This window comes from Mesoplodon mirus, assembly GCF_964341445.2.
Source record: "Mesoplodon mirus genome assembly, chromosome: 3".
NCBI classification, from domain to species: Eukaryota; Metazoa; Chordata; class Mammalia; order Artiodactyla; family Ziphiidae; genus Mesoplodon; species Mesoplodon mirus.
In genome coordinates, this window is record NC_138978.1 from 72,539,811 (window position 1) to 72,564,166 (window position 24,356).

Below are 24,356 nucleotides of genomic sequence, written 5' to 3' on the forward strand. Positions count from 1 at the left end.
TGGCCTCTCCCATTGTGGAGCACAGGCTCCGGACGTGCAGGCTCTGGACGCGCAGGCTCAGCGGCCATGGCTCAAGGGACCAGCTGCTCCGCGGCATGTGGGATCTTCCCGGACCAGGGCACGAACCCGTGTCCCCTGCACCGGCAGGCGGACTCTCAACCACTGCACCACCAGGGAAGCCCTAAGCATTCTTTTTTAATATAAGCATTCTTAAGGTCACTTTTCCATAAGATATGAGAATGTCCCCAGAGCATTTTCTCTGGTTCTCTTATATGCTTGTGGGTTTGTTTGTTTGTTTCCATTTTATTTTTATTTTTTAATTGAAAGTTGCAAAAGCTTAACATTAGCATCAGGCAATATCCTATACCAGCAACTTCACTTCCAGAAGGTTAAGGGTCATAGGGGTTTAAAGCTTCATCTACCACAAAGGTTCTCAATTCTTCATGCACTTTAGAATCACCTGGGGAGTTTAAACAACTCCCAATGCTTGTGTGTCACTGCCACCAGAGATTCTGATTGGCCATGAATGGGGCCCAGGAATGGTAATTTAGAAGCTCCAGAGTGGATTCTAATATGTAAGCAGGGTTGAGAAGCTCTCTCTTTATTCTTTTTTTTTTTTTTTTGCGGGGGGGGCGGGGGGTCTTTTAACATCCTTTACTTTTTATACAATCTTCATATACTTTTTTTAAATTTTTCTTTCTTTATTTTATTTATTTATGGCTGTGTTGGGTCTTCGTTTCTGTACGAGGGCTTTCTCTAGTTGCGGCAAGTGGGGGGGCCACTCCTCATCGTGGTGTGCGGGCCTCTCACTATCGTGACCTCTCTTGTTGTGGAGCACAGGCTCCAGACGCGCAGGTCCAGCAATTGTGGCTCACGGGGCCAGTTGCTCCGCGGCATGTGGGATCCTCCCAGATCAGGGCTCGAACCCATGTCCCCTGCATTGGCAGGCAGACTCCCAACCACTGCACCACCAGGGAAGCCCCTTCATATACTTTTAAATAGCTAATTTCAATGGGAGATTTGTTAAGCCAAAGAAAAATATTTAGAGTTTCATAATATGTAGATTTGTTCAAGTTCTCATGTAAATCCTGTGTTTTCAAGCAATATTAATATATTTATTACTCAATTATGATAAATATTCACAGTAAGTGGACTAAACTGTTTTCTCAGAATTTACACTTTTTAAATGTTTCCTACCGTACTTTACATCCTCCACTAAGTACCACATCTTCAATGCTAAACATTTTTAAAAATAATTTATTGGTATATATATATATATATATATATATATATATATATATATATATATATATATTTCCTAAATATTATTTTTAAACATGCATCTAATTTAAATTCAGTCTTCCACCAAGTTGACCAGGTGATTTGTACAAAGGTAATTTAATGAAAATCGCTCTTTAAAGAAAGCTTACTTCACAAAGGCCGGTGGTGGGTGTTGACACGATGTGATTTCTGCCCAGTGCTCTGAATGTCAAAGTGAAGAAATTCAATGAAGCTTGGGTAAAAGACGGGAGTAACTATGACTCTCTTCAGGTAGCCAAATACCTCGTCATCTAATTAGTGGCGCACATGAATGGATGAATGAGATTCCCACTGTCTACCTACTATCTAGCGAAAACACAGCCAAGGGAACAGGCTTGGCGGAATCAGAGGAGAAAGAAGACCCTGTTGAGCTTAACTCTAGTCTGGCAGGGTGAAGAGAATGAGAGATGTAGAATAAGTCGGAAGCCCCCGACACACTCCGGTCCCTGGGAGAGGGTGGGGCGGGGTCCACCGGACTTGTGGGCTGCCAGTGAAATACCACTACTCTGATCGTTTTTTCACTGACCTGGTGGAGGTGGGGGCTAGCCCCAAGGGGCTCTTGCTTCTGCAACCAAGTGCCCAGCCACACTCTGGCCAGGGGTGACGCACTCCAGGGACAGTGCCCGGTGGGGAGTTTGACTGGGGTGGTACAACTGTCAAATGGTAATGTAGGTGTCCTAAGGGGAGTTCAGGGAGGACAGAAACTTCTTGTGGAGCAGAAGGGCCAAAGCTCACTTGACCTTGATTTTCAGTACGAATACAGAGCGTGAAGGTGGGGCCTCAAAATTCTTCTGACCTTTGGGGTCTTAAGCAGGAGGTGTCTGAAAAATTACCACAAGAATAATCAACAGTAACACAATAATAGTAGGGGACTGTAACACCCCACTTACGCCAATGGACAGATTATCTAAACAGAAAATAAATAAGGAAACACAAAGTTTAAATGACACATTAGACTAGATGGACTTAATTGATATTTATAGGACATTCCATCCAAAAACAACAGAATACACTTTCTTCTCAAGTGCATGTGGAACATTATGCAGGATAGATCACATCTTGGGTAACAAATTAAGCATAGGTAAATTTAAGAACACTGAAATCGCATCAAGCATCTTTTCCGACCACAATGCTATGAGACTAGATATCAATTACAGAAAAAAAAAACTGTAAAAAACACAAACACATGGAGGCTAAACAACATGCTACTAAATAACCAAGAGATCACTGAAGAAATCAAAAAGGAAATCAAAAAATACCCAGAAACAAATGACAATGAAATATGATGACCCAAAAACTATGTGATCCAACAAAAGCAGCTCTAAGAGGGAAGTTTATAGCAATACAATCCTACCTTAAGAAACAAGAAAAAATCTCAAATAACCTAACCTCACACCTAAAGCAATTAGAGAAAGAAGAACAAAAAAGCCCAAAGTTAACAGAAGGAAAGAAATCATAAAGATCAGACCAAAAATAAATGAAAAACAAATGAAAGAAACAATAGCAAAGATCAATAAAACTATAAGCTGGTTCCTTGAGAAGATAAGCAAAATTGGTAAACCATTAGCCAGACTCATCAGGAAAAAAAGGGAGAAGACTCAAATCAACAGAATTGGAAACGAAAAAGGAGAAGTAACAACCGACAACACAGAAATACAAAAGATCATGAGAGACTACTACAAGCAAATATATGACAGTAAAATGGACAACCTGGAAGAAATGGACAAATACTTAGAAAAGTACCACCTTCCAGACTGAATCAGGAAGAAATAGAAAATATGAACAGACAAACCACAAGCACTGAAATTGAAACAATGATTAAGAATCCTCCAACAAACAAAAGCCCATGGACAGATAGTTTCAAGGGCAAATTCTATCAAACATTTAGAAAAGAGCTAACACCTATCCTTTTCAAACTCTTCCAAAATATAGTAGAGAGAGGAATACTCCCAAACTCATTCCACGAGGGCACCATCACCCTGATACCAAAACCAGAAAAAGATGTCCCAAAAAAGAAAATTACAGACCAATATCCCTGATGAACATAGATGCAAAAATCCTCAACAAAATACTAGCAAACAGAATCCAACAGCACATTAAAAGGATCATACACCATGATCAAGTGGGATTTATCCCAGGAATGCAACATTTCTTCAATATGTGCAAATCAGTCAATGTGATACACCATATTAACAAATTGAAGGAGAAAGACCATATGATAATCTCAATAGATGCAGAAAAACTTTTCGACAAAATTTAACACCCATCTATGATAAAAACCCTCCAGAAAGTGGGCATAGAGGGAATCTACCTCAACATACTAAAGGCTATATATGACAAACCCACTGCCATCATTCTCAATGGTGAAAAACTGAAAGCATTTCCTCTAAGATCAGGAAAAGACAAGACTGCCCACTCTCACCACTATAATTCAACATAGTTTTGGAAGTTTTAGCCACAGCAATCAGAGAAGAAAAGGAAATAAAAGGAATCCAAATTGGAAAAGAAGAAGTAAAACTGTCACTATTTGCAGATGACATGATAGTATACATAGAAAATCCTAAAGATGCCACCAGAAAACTACTAGAGCTAATCAATTAATTTGGTAAAGTAGCAGGATACAAAATTAATGCACAGAAATCTCTTGCATTCCTATACACTAACAATGAAAAATCCGAAAGAGAAATTAAGGAAACACTCATATTTACCATTGCAACAAAAAGGAATAAACCTACCTAAGGAGGCGAAAGATCTGTTTGCAGAAAACTATAAGACACTGGTGAAAGAAATTAAAGATGATACAGACAGATGGAGAGATATACCATGTTCTTGGATTGGAAGAATCAACACTGTGAAAATGACTATACTCCCCAAAGCAATCTACAGATTCAATGAAATCCTTATCAAATTACCAATGGCATTTTTCACAGAACTAGAACAAAAAAATTTACAATTTGTATGGGAACACAAAAGAACCCGAATTGCCAAAACAATCTTGAGAAAGTAAAATGGAGCTGGAGAAATCAGGCTCCCTGACTTCAGACTATACTACACAGCTACAGTAATCAAGAGAGTATGGTACTGGCACAAAAAAAGAAATATAGATCAGTGGAACAGGATAGAAAGCCCAGAGATAAACCCACGCACATATGGTCACCTTATCTTTGACAAAGGAGGCAAGAATATACAATGGAGAAAAGACAGCCTCTTCAATAAGTGGTGCTGGGAAAACTGGACAGCTACATTAAAAGAATGAAATTAGAACATTTCCTAACACCATACACAAAAATAAACTCAAATTGTATTAAAGACCTAAATGTAAAGACAGACAGAATAAAACTCTTAGAGGAAAACATAGGCAGAACACTCTATGACATAAATAACAGCAAAATCCTTTTTGACCCACCTTCTAGAGTAATGGAAATAAAAACAAAACTAAACAAATGGGACCCAGTGAAACTTAAAAGCTTTTGCACAGCAAAGGAAACCATAAACAAGACAAAAAGACAACCCTCAGTATGGGAGAAAATATTTGCAAATGAAGCAACTGACAACGGATTAATCTCCAAAATATACAAGCAGCTCATGCAGTTCAATATCAAAAGAAAAAAAACAACCTAATCCAAAAATGGGCCGAAGACCTAAATAGACATTTCTCCAGAGAAGACATACAGATGGTCAACAAACACATGAAAAGATGTTCAACATCTCTAATCATTAGAGAAATGCAAATCAAAATCACAATGAGATATCACCTCCCACCAGTCAGAATGGCCATGATCAAAAAACCTAGAAAGGATAAATGCTGGAGAAGGTGTGGAGAAAAGGGAACCCTTATGCACTGTTGGTGGCAATGTAAATTGATACAATCACTATGGAGAACTATTTGGAGATTACTTAAAAAACTAAAAATAGAACTACCCTATGACCCAGCAATCCCACTACTGGGCATATACCCTGAGAAAACCATAATTCAAAAAGAGTCATGTACCTAATTGTTCATTGCAGCTCTATTTACAATAGCTAGGACATGGACATAACCTAAATGTCCATCAGCAGAATGGATAAAGAAAATGTGGCAATATCCTATATTTATTATTTGTACTTGGTATTCCAGATTTGAATACTTACTGTATGTCAAAATTTTGTTTTAAATTCTATTCTCTAAGTGTGTCATATTTGTAAGTGTGTCATTCAGTTTTAATATTGTTGTAAGGACAATTTCTTTTCAATTAATAAAGGAATTGATCTGCAAATATTAAGGCATTAGCAGTAGTAAGTCCTTGGATCATAATTTATGAATCGCTGGAATCTTTTTTTGAAAACTGTATCTCCAGTAATCAATAAGACTTAAGTTTTCTTTTCTAAACACAATAATGAATGTGTATTATGGGTTATAATCTAAAACCTTGCTTAAATTCATATTAACTTCATACTTCTTTATTCAAGCAACCATCTGATTGTTTAAAAGGATAAGTATAAAGAGATTATTGACTATAAAACAACAATCAATGCCTCTTGAAAATTTTCTGACATAGTTGTCTAGTAATAAACTGAAATTCAAAGTCCAAAACATATTTAAAAAAACATTCTTCTCCACATGGTATTCCATTATGAAACTGCTGCAGGGAACATCACATTCGTTGAACAAACGCAACACTATAATCAAGCATCTGCTTGCTTTCCTGCATTGCATATACAACAGAGATTTGTTGTACTTTTTTTAGTATTCTCCATAGGTTTCTGTGTTTATAAAGGTCCAGAAATTATCTTCAGAACAGATCCTCCATATGGCACCAGGAAACTTAGCATAAGAACCTTTCTGACACAAAGGATATAGAACTCTCTTATTTCAAAATATCAAAATTTTTCCACAAATACAAAACGATCAAGCAAGTGTTAGGACCACCTCAACCTCTGTTCAATCTCATCCAAATTGATTTAGTTGTCTGCACATGTCAACTTTAATTATCAAAAATGCACACAAAAAAAACAGCATATTCCTTCCCACTTAAATGTTAAACATGACTCCAGTGACATTTTTAATAACAAATTCTTTAAGACTTAGTATGTGTTCTTGATCTGCAGAGGGCTAACAGCATGATGTCACTAAAGAAACATGACCCAAATTTTAGTTCTGAGGTTATATCCACAAAAGAGAAATAAAGTGGAGATGCCAACTTTTCTGCATAATTATTGAATATATAACTGACCTGGTGAGTCAACCCAAAGAATCTCAAGGAAAAAAATATATATTTTGGTGTTCTTTGGTAAGACTTTACAAATTTCACAATTTGTTTGAACTCTCCTCTGCAATTCATTTTTTCCTCTGTAAATCTCTCCTGAGTTAACACCTGTTAAATAAGCTAGCATGTAAGACATGTAGAACACTGATAACCTGACTACCTTCATTCTACTGTAAGTTCTAAAAACCTACATTCTAAAATTCACTGAATAATTTAAATAACAAATAATTTTTATGTCTATGCTCATGTGCACACACTTTCTTATTTTTGATTTTATAAATATAACCTTTAAAGTATTAGAAAATACAAAATACCATGTTAATCTATAAGGATAACACTCTTAAATGACTCCACCTTCAATATAGTGAAACAACTAAATATAATGTCAATTACATAAAAAACACTTGTTATGCCATAGAAGATTATTCAGACCCCACACAAAAAGTAGTTTCCTTCCCTGTAATGGTAACAAAGTGATTAACTAGCAAGGTCAACATGAAGGAATGATATGGTTCCAAGTGTGTATGGTTCCTTAAACCTCGTCAAGACATATTGCCAGATATTTCAATTAATGTGTAACAAGGTCACAAAATCAATTTCTTATCAGCTAAAAACACTCTTACAGTAAATTTTATTTTCAAACCATAATCTCTAAATTAAATCTGTGTCCCTAAAATATACAGTACAGAAACTCAGTCATTGGGTTTCCCCCTGATAGCATTTTCACAAATGGTACAAGGCTTTGTATGCTATATATAGCCTACAATGTTTGGCTGGATTCTAATCTTCTTAGAGAATGTCTTTATCTTTTTCCATTGCAAATGAAGGACCAAAGTGTTAATTTCCTCCTTAAAATAAGTACAGGCTTTGAACAATCTGGCATTCTATCTTCTAGCAATTTGTTTGGGAACTTTTAAACAGTTATAAAGAGAATCTCTGATACTGTATACTAATCCAGATTTCTTGGTAATATGAATTATCAGAACATAACAGTGCGGGAAAAATCACGTTAATACGGGAAATACCATTACCGTGCAGTAAATTCCATTTAAAGGGACTTGGCAGGAATCGAGCTTTTCAGGGCAATGACACTCAAAATAATCTTATTCTTAATGAAACCTCTTTGACTTGAATATAAAATACCATCGTCTATTACATTCAGGTGCTGGAGTTCTTTCTCTATATTCCAATTTCTTTAAACAAAATGTTTTTTTCTCCTAAAATCCTTATTCTCACTCTACCCACAACTACACATGAGACTACAGTAATTTAAGTCCTGATACCTTTTCCCTCAATGGTAATGGACCAAAATAGTTAAAGCAGCTGAAATGTATCAATAATACTGCCTTAATTTTTTAATATCCAGAAAATCACAACTTTCATGGCAGACAAATATGATTTGTTCTGTTTTTTAACATTCAAAATGCTTGATACATTTATACAGATGCTGTATAATGTACACTACATAGTGGTATTATCTCATACAGCTGACCAACAAATTAAAATATCTATTTATTATAAATTCAGATTCTTGGCACCAGTTTGATGGTTGGTAAAATATGGGATATAAAATCATATCTCAAGAAGACAAGAAGAAGAAATTATCTGAGATAATACATTAGAGTTTTTCAAAGCATTTTTCCCACAGCCTCCTAAACATATACTCTTTTAGTTGATTTCAGCACTGCTAGATAGCATGAAAAGAATGTTTCCTAAAGCAAGGAAGTGAATAACTCTTAGGAAGGGTTACAACACATTTTTAAAAATTAAACACAATATTTCTGTAGATGAAGATACTATTTTCTTCATAATCTTTATATATTGGAAGTATTAAAATTCTAATGAAGTAATTTAAAGTTACAGAGAGTAAGAATATTTTTTTCTTCCCAATTCATTCATGTGATAATTTATTCTATTTAATCAAATTTAGAGTTTGATAAAAAACAAAATAAAATTTGTCCTTCACTTGGTACATACTAGTGCAAAAAAAGATAAAAAACTTCACCTTAAGTAGGTAACTGAAGAATAAATACACCTTCATGTAATGTTGTATTTAAAAAGATTAGTTCATGGGAAAGAGTGATAAATGTGAGACAAATATTTTCAACAACACAGAATAAAATTCTGTTTTGAAATTAAAGAAAGAACAAAGTACTAATATGCTTAGAAGTGAAAATACCATTTTTCTAAGTGCTAATAATTTCACAGTTACTAGGATTTCTATGAAAACAGCATATGTGACACATCAGATGCAGAAAAAAAATACCGTAGTCAATGTGACTCCTGGGACTCTGAAGATTAGGGCCAGGGTGCTTCAAAAACAGGAGGTCATCACAAGGTATGAGTGCCAATATTGCAAATGTCCCTGCTTTAGGACATACTGCTTCCTAATTCATGAAAATGTTCAAAAGAGCAATAGATAAGTTAATGGAAATTCAGTCTTGCACAGTTGATCACTCAAAATGAAATAGGGAAAGACAGTTTGGAGAAAACCAATGTGAAGTTTATTAAGCAAACTGATCATTCATGCACATTTTCTCTCTGGCTATAATGGATAGTCTTTATTTACAGCAAAATATTTGGGTTGGGATTATACCTAATGAAATCTTGCTATATGGGTCTCTTACAATCTATTGAATTCAAGCAAATCTAAGTGCTGATCCATGCAAGCAGGAATACCACCCACAATGTCTTAATAAATTCAGCATAGACAAGGAGCAATAAGAATGGGGCACCAACCAATCAGAGTAACCAGTCAAAAACAATCCATAGTATTTTACAGATTGGATCCAAGGAATTTTGGTAGTTTCCAAGGATCCACTCAAGAATAAGAATTAGTTACTCTCCTCAAACAGCAGTCACTGTTGGGATTCCCCAGGCACTATTAAAAAGCAGGCACTCTCTATGTCTGTGTCTTTATTCCTGTCCTTGAGGACATGGAGAGGGGGAAGGGAAAGCTATTAAAAAGCAGGCACTCTTTATGTCTGTGTCTTTATTCCTGTCCTTGAGGACATGGGAAGGGGGAAGGGCAAGCTAGGTTGAAGTGAGAGAGTGGCATGGACATATATACACTACCAAATGTAAAATCGATAGCTAGTGGGAAGCAGCTGCATAGCACAGGGATATCAGCTCAGTGCTTTGCGACCACCTAGAGGGGTGGGATAGGGAGGGTGGGAGGGAGATGCAAGAGGGAAGGGATATGGGGATAGATGTATGCATATAGCTGATTCATTTTGTTATACAGAGGAAACTAACACAACATTGTAAAGCAATTATACTCCAATAAAGATGTTTAAAAAAAAAAAAAAGCAGGCAGACTCCATCAACACTTATTCCAATATCATGGATTGATGGAAAAATAAAAAAGGAATTATGAGAAGAAGATGAAAAAACAAACAATTATTCTTAACATACAGAAATAAGAAAGGCCTTGCAAAGAAAGTGACATGTGTGTTGAGTTTTAGACAATGAATCTCAGTTTATAATTTTTCCAACATTGAAAGTGCCTGATTTCTTTCCTGAGCACACACACAGCTGATTATCCTGTCCCATTTATTGAGTCTGACACAAAGTATTTTGATGCCTGGAACTATATGAAATCCTCAGAATGGAGACATTTAGCTACAGGTTTCCAGCTGAGAAGACTGCCCCTCTGGTCAAGTCCACTCTCAACATCCCTGGCTCATCACAGTTATAAATAAACAATCATCAATGTTCTTTTGAAATTGCAACACAAGGACAAGTTCTATTTTGTAGCATTTTGTTCCAAATTGTTCATTAAATGGTACTTATAAAATCACATGAGTCATAACCCTCCTCCCCACATAACGAATATGTGTATCATTTTATTCAAAAGGGGTTCTCTCAACCACATACAACAGTGACTGAACCTTTCCCAGAGGACAGCAAATATAAAAAGGTTTATAGCCTTCTTGTTTCTTTTTTTATGATTCAGGTGACTCTGATATAGCACTTCTCTTGCTGATCATATTCTATTTAATACCTTACTTTTTAGCACTGTAATACAGGGGGATTCACTGAAGATTCGTCCAGAAGTTCCTTTCAAAGGAGAAAATCACCAGAGAAAACAATAATGGAAATAATGGAAAATAAGTTTTATTTATGTGCCTGCCTCTACTGATTTGTAACATCTGCCTGGAGAAGAACTTTGAGGTCACATCCTGGTTCAGCAGAAAAGAATATCATGATGGTGTTATGGCCATGAATAAGGAGAAGGGAGCACAAGCAGTAGATGAAAGCCTCACCTGCATTGGTCATGCCAGCTCCAGAGATCGCAGGAAAAAGCAGGGTAGTAGAGTGGAAAGTGCACTGAGTTTAGAGGCAAGAGACCAAAATCCATATCTGTTTCACTTTCATGTTTTAAATTGAGCCGAAAATCCATTAGTTACCAAAAGTAGATGAACTGTATATTGATTACAGTCCAAATAAAAGTCTCACAATAACAGAATCAAAGAATTTTAAAGCTGAGAGAGACATTAATAACAATTACCATAACAGCCCCAGTTGAAAAGGACTAGAATAAATATAACGAGCTTGGAGACCTCACCACAGTCATATGAGCATTTATTATCAGAGAATTTAGTTACTTGGGCATGGCATACTAGGAGGGTTCAAATTACAGGGCTGGCTCTCAGTTATTGAGATACAAGGATATAAGAAAGGGATCCAATAATGGGAATCTGGAAGATAAGACTTTGGTGTAGTAATTATTTTATTTTTTAGATGATGGGGTAATATCACAGTATTTCTAAGATATACCCCTCCTTTCTTAAACTAGAATTAGTCTCAGAAAAGGGTTAAATGAAAGTAGATGAATGTAGACATGGAGGCCCAGAGGATTGATAGAAACTCTTCTTGTAGTGGTCATTGTTGATTTTTGGCTGCCTGGCATCTATTCACTCTCCTGATGGTAAGAGTCACTCAACTGTCGTCTTGAAAAACACTTTTTCTCACTCTGTCCCCATGATTTGAGTAGGTTTTCACCTATGCTACAGAAATGAAGCAGTCTATATATTCTATTATTTAGGTACACAAAGGTAATAAACATCTTGAATGGATAAATAAAAGTGACAGGTTATGAAGTAAACTATACTCTTCTTTTATTGCAAGATATCAATAGGTATTCCTTCAACATAAGCTGAGAAGCAAGTCACAAACATATTATGCAAAAGACAGTTGAATATTAGAGGGCTCTTTTAACTGAAGACTCAGGTGTTTCTTAAGCTCTGGGAAATTGTCTTATATCTTTTGTTATTTCCTTTGCTATATCTTGTCTGATCCTACTTTAATAAGACTTCTATTAGATGAATATTAGGTTCCCCATGTTGTTCTCGTATTTTCCATCTTTGCCTTTTAGTTCTGCAGTCTCTGGGTATTATTTTTCTGCTGCTTTATTGCACATTATTGCCTCAATTTGGGAGTGACATAGATCAGAAGATAAATATACTTTATTGGAGGAGAAAAATAGATCTTTTTGTATGAACTATCAAGAGTAGTAGCCCGTGAATTCAGGAAATTACTCAGGGAAAACAAACAACATAGGTTGGGAATTGCAAATAATTACAATATTATAACCACAGAATTTATAAGTAAGTCAAAAACAAAGTTTGAGTTCAATCAAATGGAGCAGAGGTTCTTCAACAACAATGCACTATTCCTGGGTACCAAGTATGGGCTCTATCCCCATATTAATGACATTATAATGTGAAAAATTACCAGCAAATCATGGAATTAGGGTCAAAAGACACATTGACTACCCTGTTTCACCTTTGAGATAAACTAGGGGAGTAATTTGGGAGAGGTGTAGGCAGAGATAATGGAAAAGATCACAAAGGGGGTGAAATTGGGTTATTATAAAAAGGGGGATTGTACTCAGCTGATGTACTTAAGAATATCCTGACTTACGCAGTCCAGGGGTGTCTTCTACTGATGTGTAAGAAAATTTGAAATTTGTAGTTTCCCTGTTCGGTGTGTGATCATTTTCATAGGAGAGAAAACCCAGGAATAGAGACTTTAGTCTCAATCTTCTGGTGATTTTTAAGAATTCCTTGCATTACTGACAATTTTACCAGCTTATTGTCTTGATGGATTTCTATGAAAGGAGATGAATAAAAGGATAAAGGAGGTACAAGGAATTGAGTAGCACAAAGGTTATGGGATATACCAAAGAAGAAAGTATTTTTTCTGGTATAATAGCTCTTTCACACACAGAAGCCTATTCTATTTGTTTTGTTTGTTAGGATGCAAAATTTTTGAGAATCTCTTTGAGAGTATCAACTGGAGTTTTTCCTTCAACCTCTTTTCTCTCCCTAGAAAGTATCTTTTTCAGGCCAGTTCTATTTATTCATCTTTGTTTTGTATTTCTGGCTTTTCTCCAATCACTGGTTATCCTTAAAAGACCCTTATGCTTATAACTAAAGAACAATGTTGATTATCACAGGTACCATGGCCCAGGTTTTGCCTGACAATTACAACCTCTTTAGCACAAGAGTTCTGGGTTTGCTGTATACATGGGTGGGGCAAGTTTCAGGCATTATTCCAGGTAGCATAGGTGGCGAGTGGGCAGAAAGGTGGTATGAATTTGCACCTTAAGTGATGACAGGCAGATGACAAAGTTTCCTTTGAGATTATTTTCTTGGCTCTATTTGGGAGCAAACACCAAAGGGAAATAGGGAGACCAATCTGTACAGCTTTAGGAAAATAATGTCCCAACCAATCACCTAGATTTCCACTCCCTTTCTGGGAAGGGTAAAGAATATGACCACCACAGGGAAAAGACACCATCTTCACTGAAGCCTTCTCTGTGTACATTGAACGACCCCCATTTGTAGCACTGGATTCTGCTTTGAGGAGTTCACTCTTAATTTGTAGACTTCTCATGAGCCTCCTTTGATTTCACTGATTTTATTTTTAATTCACTGGGCTTGAAAGAGATAGATAAACAGGAGTTGAACAATTGTTCCTGGCCTACGATTTTCATCAAGCTATTAAAGCTTGTAAATAGTTTTAACTTTTCTGCACTTATTCCTAAGGTATCATAAATATACACACCACACATTTTTTTTTTCTTTTTATCAGTTGTTTTGATAATGTAGCACAAAAAAAGCAGAATCGAGGTAGGAGGGGTAGAACCAAAATAATTCATTTTTTTCTTAATGAGATTCAATTTAATTATTTGCAGACTTAATTCACATAGTAGTTTGAGGATCATATGAGAAGATTGTTTGAATGTACTTTCTCTGGAAAATTATTTAACCTACAAATTGAGAATAATATTAGGTTTTACTTCAGAGTTGTTATGAGGATTAAATTTATAAATTCATGTAAAGAGCTTAGAATAGATTGTAGCTCAGAGAAAGCAGTCAAATTAATATCAATATTATTACTTTTTTTGTGAATAAGCTGTAAATCTGAAGTTCCTTATTTAAGCATTAAAGAGACTAAGTACAGAAGAAGAGAAATAATGTGAAAATGGATAATCAGAAGGCTGGTTAATTTGCTTCCAAAATAACTGGGAATTGGCTATGAAGTATGCTAATGCCCTATTAAAACTGGGACTGTAGAAAACTGACATCCCAACAACAAAAGAAATATCATCAACTTTGTAAAATGAATTTAGCAATCTTAAAATATTGACAAAATAATAGAATTTTAATAAGCAAAGCAAAAAATTTGAGACTCAGTGAGTCACTCTATGGTGTTAAAGTTGCTATCTCCAAATTCCTTTGTTCTTCTTTATGCCAATATTTTCTTGAAAAGTAACAGAGGTTTAAAATGTATGAAAATTCCACATTTAGAGCACAATTTTCACTTCATTTAAATTTCCTAGCAGATCCTAAAGATATGACTGAACATAAAATATAAGATGGTACAACTGCCATGTTCACTTTTCATACAAAAAATGAAAACTAATGCTAGAAAAATGATATTTAATTTTATTGCTATTGATGCTTTATCAGCAACACATATTATATGATGTATATAAATATAAATATATATATATGATGAATCAACATTTTAGCCTGCAGTAAAAACAAATTGATAGCCTTCATTTGAAAAAAAACCCAGCACTCTGATAATGTCAAATCAGACAGTAAGTCTTATCTAGGATTGATTTAACACAGAAATTTGAATAAGTATTTTTGATTATTGATATTAGAACTCAGAAGTTCTGTGTTGATTTTTACTATTTCTCTTTAATGCTCTGTGCCATTAGTTATCTGATATTACTTTTCTGATTCTAAATATGCAATGAATCCATGTAGATAATATTGATTAAAAAGTAATCAAAAATAAATGAGACTTCTACATGAAGAAACATTTTCACGTTTCATTATAGATTAGTTGGGAAAATCTAAAATCATATATTCATATTAAACTTTTCTTTAAGATCTCAGGATATGTCTTAGTTTGTATCTCATTCATTGTCATATCTGTCCAGTGAGATAAACATGAAACAGGATGACTTAGAAAAATGATTCCTGAAACTTAGTCTGCAAAAAATGACCTTGTCAAGTTAGATAAGAGAAGTTTTTAGTTTTTTAACATTGTTATTGGACTATAATTGCTTTACAATGGTGTGTTAGCTTCTGCTTTATAACAAAGTGAATCAGCTATACAAATAGAGGGAGGAGATATGGAGGAGTTTTTAGTTTTAAAGCTGTGGAGCTAATCAGCAAAACTCAAATGACACAAGTTCTTTTTTCCTTTTCTTTTTAAAAATAAAATACTAGCTTAAAGATGGTTTCTATAATGGTTTATTCTTTTATTTTTCTCTTTTTATATGGTAAAAGAATTTGTAACCACATAGAGTGGATTTTTTGAGGAGGTTCTACTTAATTATTGTGCTTGAGTTTGTTCTCTCTATTGTGTAACCCTTCTTGTCAACAGATGAAAGAGGTCATATTTCTAGTTACAAGGAAAAGAATTTCTGAAATTGGCAAAGGTATTTTATTTATTTGGATGAAGTTCACAGAAATCATGCATCCTGGAATGTAAGCCTTGGGTTAATTCAGACTATCATTTTTTACACAGGTTACAGTTTTCATTCAGTAAAAGAAGGCCCAAGGAAATATGCACCTCATTTTAAAAAATTTTGATACACAGCTATCTAGAAGCACGTTAGAGTTCATACTTTTTCAAGTTTGTATTAGTATTCATTTTCCTAAGAAATTCCTCTGGAGTATGTAAAAATACACTTGTTTTACAAAAAAAAAAATTTGCTTCCTCAAGGGTTTTTAGTAACATATTACATATGAAGGAAGATGTGGATGTAATGTTATAGAGACATAGATTTCTAAATCTTCAAATATTCCTTAAATATTACTTAAAAACCAGAAGACACCTCCTTCTATGGACTGGAATAAGAAGAAAAGAGAGAAAGACATAGAGAGGGGGGCAGAGAGAAAAAGAGAGAGAGAAAGGGAAAAATTAAAGAAAATGCTAGCCCTGGCTGCTACTCAATTCTGTACTCCTAAGTTGCAATACCACAAAATGTAATAAATGTAAAAGGATAAGAAAAGTTGTAGATGAACTACTAGGAGAGCTGATGATGCCAGATGAGAAATGAAAACAAATATTCAAAAGATACCCATTTGCAGCCTTAAGACAAAAAAGATTTAGAAGCTGCTGTGAAAAATAGCTTTTCTAGAGAGACCTGATCCAGGCAGTTTTGATGCACTCTATCTTCTGGGTATGTAACTTCACAGAAGTTAAATATCAGTACAATTTAAAGATGATTATAAACTTTAACTTTCCTTGTTTTTGTTCCAACTGTCTCACTCAATAAATAGACTAACTTTGGTAACCAGACTACTTAATTTGCCAGATCATGACAGAACTAAACTGATGGACCATCTTTTCAGGTAACAGAAATAAAATGTTGGTATGCTAAATTATTAAGGGTACCATATTCTAAATTTTCAAAGCTAGAATAGGTTTCAAAAATGACAGGGCCAAAATGAATATTCCAATTGTTGAAATAAGTAAAGGTAATGATGATGTTTTAAAAAGGTAATGATGATGTTTATCATATAAGAAAATGCTTGACCTGTTCCCCAAAATGCACTGATACATTTTATGACATTTTTGTCCTACACTGTAAGGTTTATTTCATAAAATATTTGTATTAACGAAAATATTTCTAAGTAAGCTGGTATACACTTAGAATCTAGTTCAACAATGTGTTGGGTTTATCTTTGTTACATTTAGAGCTAGAGATATTAACAATCCCCTTTGGAATTGGATGAATGAAGAACAGATAATGCTTATGAAATGAATGCATGAAAATAATACAACTATCTTTAAGCAAATAAAGGAACTTAAGCATCCCAATGAGAATTAACAACTTGAAAGTCAGTACATTTATTCTAGTGATCTCGCTATTATATGCAATATCAAAACATTTCAAAACTTAAAAAAACTGTCTTTGTTCCATGCTACTCATGAAAAATATTTCATCTCATATTACTTTATAACCACAAACCATTTTGGCAATTAATCTTCCACTTCACCCATCAGATTTGGTTAAAAGTTTCTCTTAGCTGTTTCTGAAGATTAAATCCACTCTCAAAATCTCACTGTCATTGAGGATAGGAAAAAATATATATATACTTAAATAATTTATTTAAATTTAATTTATTATATTACACATATAAATTATAAAGTAAGAGTTCTAATAAAATTTTAAGCACTGGTAGCATCATTTTCATAATTAAACCATCTTAGACAATGATATTTACTTGAGTGAGAAATGGGTGATACCAATTAGTTTGTTATTCTGGCATGTTTGTTCTGAAAAATCATTTACATACAGAATGTGACTATAGCTCATAAAAGTGAAAAGGTATATGTATGTTATATAGCTTTGACTATATGTATATATCATTATTAAATATGAAATATCATTGAGATGTGATGCAAAGAAGAGTACATAAGAGTTATTTTTCTGTTCACATTTCTATTACAGATATTATCATTTGGTTAAATATTTACAGCTACAGTTATTATTTGTAGGACATAGTTTAGATAGTATATATAATTGTGTTAACTGATGTGTATATTCATGACATATACATTTTGTATGCTTTGCATCTGTTCTGATGACTATTGGTTTGCCCATTTTGATGAGCATCCTCTTTATTACTAAAGAAAAAAATTGTTATGGAAGCAATCACATGTCCTCAGCACTTCTATTTTATCCTGGGCAGATTCATGCTAGTGGACTATTTTAATTAATATTTCTCCCACATTCTGCTCTTTAGATAACTATTGTGACACTGTTGTCTTTACCTTTACCAGCCTCATACTGCTCTCTAGTTTATTATGATATTCTTCCAGTTGAATTTTACAAGCATACATATGGTCATTAGATAACAATGAAAAACTACTTTTTAAATCATACAGTATATCTCCCTGAGTCAGGCACCAAGACTTCATTATTTTCTGTAAAGTGCTTGTGAAGTTGTTCATAATAGGCATGTCTCAAGCTCTGAAAATATTTTTATACATGCATACTGGTAGTCAATTACATCCTTCCTGACCGTTCCTCTCCTTACCTGGGGCAGTTGTTTTCCTCCTACCCATTCTCATTCCATGAAACTTCCCAAAAAACAGCCCCACTTAATGAGCTGATATGAGAGTAGGGAGACTATTTTCTCACCACTCCCCATCCTTACACCCAAACATGAACTGCACTGCATCCTTCCCCTGGTTCCTGCTTCTTGCTTCTCACAGCTCAGTTTATTCCAACTCAAGCAATATAGTGTTCTAGGTGTAGCCAAAGATTCTTTCAGCCCTTCTAACATTCCTTCCCTTTTTTAACACTTTCATAATTACTTGGAGGAGGAGGGATCTTTAACTTCCTATATTTGTAACTACTGTAAACTAGAAGGTAGCCAAAAATGTACTGAGAACCATAAGGAACGGCAATAGTAATATATGTTTAAAGAACTAAAATACCTACATTTTATAGTTAAACATCATCAACAATTTCAAAAGCCTTTAGATGTACCCCAAAATTTCTCCACACTTTTTCACTTCCTATCTTAAAATATACTTACATGTCAGCATAAAGATAAGTATGCAATAAATTCCCATTAATACCTCAATAAACTGGTAATAAATAATTCCTATTAAAATGATACTGTTCCACCAATTTGGTTTAAAAATCTGTGCTAAACTAATTATGTCAGGTGACTGGTAATACGCTGACATTTTTGGTAATTTAGAGAAGGCTGAGATTCCAGGGTTTGAGTCCTAGCTTTATGACTTTAGCCTGGGACACTGGGGAACTCACTTAAGCTTTCAGAGTCCTGCTTCTCTCATATGCAAAAGGCTGTAGCGTGGAGTTCAACAGAAGCTAGTTATAACCAGTAATAATACTGTTTGTAAGTAAAAGACAGCATCTGTAGTTTTTATTTCAACTGCTTGATATGAAGATTAAAGTACATTGGGTAGATGGAGCATAAAGCATAATGAACTGTACTATTGGTTTTACAGGTTGGGTAAATGGCCTTTGTGAGTTGACCCTTGCTAATCCGTTCTTACTCTACCTAATGGGGTCATCTTTCTAATACATACAATCTATCATGTAACTCAGCTACTTAATACCTGCCAAAGGCTTTCTTTTGTTAACAGAATAAAGTCCATACCTTTGACATCTTGACTTAATTGCCATTGGCCCCTCAACTAAGATACCTGTGATATATATATCCAGCATGAAATACTTGGAGCTCCTTAAAAAAAAACACACACACACATGTTCAACTTCTAGGCCTTTGTTACTGCTGATTCCTTTTGCCTGACTTCTGTCTGTCACTTTGTTGGTCTTAATAAAACCTATTTATTCTCAATTCTGAGCATAAATGTTACCTCCACTTAGAAAGCTTCCTTGCTGTGGACTGCACATCTCAAACTTACCTCTTTTAATACCTTTTATAACATTGTATCAAATTATTAACATAGTTCTGTAACTGTCCTCAGATATATTAGAAATCAAGGTCAATTTCTTATTGATTATTTTAACCCAAGGGCATAGCAGTATCTGTTAAGCAGAGGCCTTATGGTCAAACACAGTGAGTAATAGTACAGGCACTGGAATTAGACAGACTTGGGCACAAATCTTGGCTCCACTACTTATTTGTTGTGTCACTTGAGATTTTCACTTAACCTTCTTAACACTCTATTTCCTTATAGATAAAATGGGAAAAATAACGGATGAAGATGTTATGCTAATTAATATCTTGGACTAAGTGAACAATACAGCTTAACTATCCTGATGATGATCCTGATGATGATCGTGATAATGAAAATGATGATGATGAAAGTGCTCAACAAATACTTGTTCAATAAAAAGATAATTAAGTGAAATAAATTCACTACTATTAAAACTGGTTTCTGTGGGACCACGTAATCCAAAGTCTAAATAACTTGTTCAAAACTAGCTCTTGGAACAGAATACTTTTAGTAAGGTTGGGTTATTATCATGACATTTATTTGGCATGCCTTGGAGGGAGCCAGATTTTATGAAGATGATGAAGATGATGTTAATGATGCCAAAAAACAACAATTTTCACTCCTCAAGAAGCAGGCATCTTCAGTAACAAAAATTCTGTCCAGTGATTTCTTAGACACCTACTAACAATCTTAGAGAAAGATAATGAAAGATGGGGAATCTCTTCAGAGATGAAAAAAGCCAACAAGATTCTTCAAACCCAAAATATAACCTAGACGAGTCAGCAGTTGAAAACACAATGTTTTGATTCCAAAAATCATATTAAATATATTTACTGAAAAAAAGTGTCCCAAATTTGTCAGTGGATTAATAAAATGTGAAAAAGATGAAAACCACTGTTTGAACAGTTTTAAGAGGATATTATAAACCTCAGATAGTGAATGTTAACACAAGTGTATATGTACCATTCTTTAAATAAGAAGGGAATTTAAGAAGAACTTGAAAAGAAAAAAAATTCCCATTACAAACTGTGCTCTGTGTGAAAAGAAATTTCAGGGCCAAAGCTCTTGAAATATTTTTATTTTCAACAGAAAATATTTTCTGCCCTTCAGCTGACTATTGACTAAACAGCAGGGGGAAAAACAATTGCATTGGATAATGGAAGACGTGTTTTTAAAAGAAATCATTAAAAACATGATTATGAACTGCTTGGCTGCTGAAGGTCCAAATTGTGAAAAATTATTGATGTTAATGATGGTAATCATGACACTTGAAATGTATCTAAATAACAAAAAGGCAACACTGCTTATGAAGTACTCTGGTACAATTTGTAATGATTAGTGGAAAAGCGCATTAATATGTTTGATGCCATATTTTGAAGGTCACTCAACTATCAACTTGCCATAATGCCATTCAATTAAATACACAATAGAAATCTAAGATTATTTATGGAAATAATTTTGTAGTGCTTGTAGAATAGTAAATTACAAATCCCGGCTGTATGTACAAGCAGAAATGCCTGATCTAATGCACCATTAAGCAACTGTAGTTTTGCTCCACATTTTTAAGCATTAAACTAATTGTGATGAGGTCTGGTCTTACTATATACTGCGTATTTAATCTTTTTTAAGAGCCTATCAGATTTAATCACGAGACGCAACTTGTTTATGCTATAAGCAAACACATGCAATATTAACAATGCACAATATCCTGGTTTAATTAGAAAAAGTCCATGTTATCTTAAATACATTTAGGAGTTTAATACCACACAGTTCAAGTCTGAGACTGCCATTTAATTATATTTTAAAACTAATTTACATAGCTTGGAACTTTTTTTTCCTCGCTCTCTCCTACACAGAATGTTGTTCTATTGACCTAGTTAAACTAGATTCTACTAAAAATGAAAGAGAGAATAAAGACTGGGTGAAGCTTGAGGAAAGAAGAGGCATGGTGGTGATGGAGACCACAGACAAGAAATCACTTAAATTTGATTATGGGATAGTGTTCTGTTCATCAAGTCAATGGGCTAAATTGTAGCCTAGAAGGAACTTTCCTGGCGTTCTTGCTCTAGGCTCTAGCCTAAAGTTCCATAAGTGGGATCTACTTTTTCAGAAAAGAATATATTTCAAAATTTTCTTTCTCTCTCTCTCTCTCTGGGGTATATATCCAGGGTATGCAGGAGAAAACCTCAAATCTCTTAATGGTATTCTCAAATTTAGATAGGCAAGTACTAAGGAAGGTATCTGAGGGCAACAGCTGCGGGTATAGCCTGGACTTCATGAATTCTCTGTTCTTTTGTTCCTAAAGGTATTGACTCTGCTCTCAGAACCTAGTTTTCCAGCTTAAGTTCAAGGGCAATCTTTACCCAAAATAAGATATGCATGGAGTCATCAAAAGTCCATAATCAAGTATAAATATTGACCTGGGAAGTTTAAACTTATTATTTCGTTAATTAAGCTTTTTTTTATCAATAGCATGAAACCAAACAGTATAAAGTAAGACAACTTAACTTCTCGATAAGAAAAAAGCAATCATATCAGAATTTAATCTTACAATATACTTCAAAAGAGGTAATAAAGATTGTTTACCTTCACAAATTGTGACACCATTTCCTGAAAATCCAATATTGCAATAGCAGCCTTCAGCTCCATTCCGTATTTCACATTTTGCATTTGGGAGACAAGGTGTCCTGGTACAATTCTGAGTGTAGCAACAATTCAGCAAAGTGGAAAAACCCACTAAAGAAAATAGAGAATACACCTTTTCAAAAAGAAAAAGAAAAACCTTCTCCCACTGTTGAGTTAGATGACATATACATTACTATCCTTCTTTCTTTCCATTTAGATAAATGCATTATGAGAATGTCCCAAAGGAGAATTTAGGTAAATAACAGGACATGACCAAGTGAGTAAAAAATGTAATGCTTTTCTTCAGTCTCAGTGTTTATCAAGTAAACCTCAACCAAGCTAAAATGTAGTAAGCAACTTGGCTTTATAAAGAAAACAGCATTCTTACATCACTGGACCCTTCACCTTGAGGTGAGATACTTTTAAAGGTAGCTGCATGATTGTAAAGTAATATCCCTCCCCTGGGAATGATTCTGTGCAGAAAGAAATCAAGGTGAACTGAGTATTTGTGTCTTTTCAAAGTCAAATCTATGTTATTTTAAGATGAAGAGCAACATATCATACCATTCAGGAGAACAAACACAATTATTACTTTTTTTCTGTGTTCTAATTATCTTTTAAAATTCTGCCTTTTCCATAATAAAGTTTCTTTTACATTTTCTCCCGTTAGAGGGGAAAAAAATCAACTCAACATACTGGTCAAAGATCCATCTTCCAGAAATGGAACACCAGACAAACATGACCAATAACATGCAGCATAAGAGAGAACAAGTCTTTATTTCAGAGTTTTTGAAAACAAAGTTGGCAATGGTATTTTGTGGGCTGTTAGGAAAAGATAAGGAAAAGGGTAGGACGTTCCTTTTTTATTGTTGTCCTAGGCCTTGTCAAGACAAACCCGCTTGGGATGGACAGTTATGAATCATGCAAGTCATTACTCTGAAAACAGTCATCCGAGATAAACTGTCCTCATCTGGTAACAAGAGATTCTTAAACATTCATTTCTAAATCCTAGCCTCACATAGGGCTGTATATACTGTCTAAACCAGAATTAATTCGGCTTCAAAGATGTGATTTATTATCTTTCTGCACAGTATCATCGAAATGGTATCTTAAAGGAACCCAAAGTCTGGGCCAGCAGTCCCCTTGAAAGGCCAGGAAACCTCCCACAAGTGTTAATTATTTGGATTTCCCAATGTCTAGGGGGAAGATCAGAAGAAAGGTCAAAGTCTGGGACTTTGAGGACTTTGGCAGCAGGAATAAAAAGATGCCTTGGTCCCAGCAGGAATAAAAAGATGTCTTGGTCCCTGGGTACTGAATATCGAACTCCAGAGTTGAAAGGCCAAGGAGAAAAACATCCTGAGAAGGACTGTGTCAATTCCCCCTGGAGTCTTGGCCAAATGCACTCGGCACGTGAGTTCCACCTTGGAAATAGCCTACAGGTGCTGGCCCGGGGCAGCCGGGCGACCGGGGCGCGGGAACTCACCTAGGAGCGGAAGGAGTCTCATTGGCGGCGCCGCGGTCGTGGCGGTGGCGGTGGCGGAGCGGCGGGGCGAGCGGGCCGTGTACCTGGGGCGCGGCGGGGCGGGCGCGCCAGGCTCCCGGCTGCGGCCCCCGTGACGCGCCCGCTTCCTCCCGCCACTTTCCGGCCTCTTTTGTGTGAGTGCGCGCGTCCAGCGCTGAGTCTGCAGGCCACGTCCGGGCCCGGCCCCCAGGCCACCCTGACCTCACCCCTGGCCTCGGGGCTGCCGGCCCGCTGGGCTCCGCGCGCCCCTCGGGGGGATTTTGTCCCCTTCCCGCGGGCAGCGTTCAGGGTGCCGCCCTCAAAGCCAATGCGTTCCAGAATCCCGTGGAGCGTACCCCGCCCCGAGAGAACCTACCGAACTGCCTATCAGGGGTCCTCCCTGCAACCTCAATTCCGGGACACAGTTTTTCTTTTTTTTTTCTTCAGTAACACGTTTCCCTAAGGAAATCTGGGCCCAGAAGTAGGCTGGAAACTTGGATCCAAACAACAGGGCCTTGGTTTCCAGCACTGAGGCCGCACCTTGTGGGGACTCAGGGTTCCAGAGTGTAGAATAAAGATACTCTGCCTTGCCTACAGAGCCTACAGGTTAGGATCGTGTCTAAAATGACTGAGTAAAAAACAAGCAAACAGAAAAGACAAGTGTCGAGAATTAAATGGCTATGAAGTAT

At 35.5% G+C, this 24,356-nt stretch overlaps 1 protein-coding gene across 2 annotated transcripts in view; it reads right to left on the reverse strand.

Moving 5' to 3' along the window:
* ADGRL4 (adhesion G protein-coupled receptor L4) overlaps window positions 1-23,861 on the reverse strand; it is a 129,820-nt gene extending 105,959 nt beyond the window's left edge. The window contains exons 1-2 of one of the 2 annotated variants that reach the window (XM_082615682.1): window positions 23,650-23,861; window positions 22,128-22,277 (exon numbers count right to left, since the gene is read on the reverse strand). In XM_082615682.1, the coding sequence (XP_082471808.1) occupies window positions 22,128-22,277; window positions 23,650-23,671 (172 nt within the window). In that variant the 5' untranslated portion in view covers window positions 23,672-23,861. The remainder of the gene's footprint in view (window positions 1-22,127; window positions 22,278-23,649) is intronic. The other variant, XM_082615681.1, reaches the window with a different exon arrangement.
* Window positions 23,862-24,356: the final 495 nt, after the last annotated feature.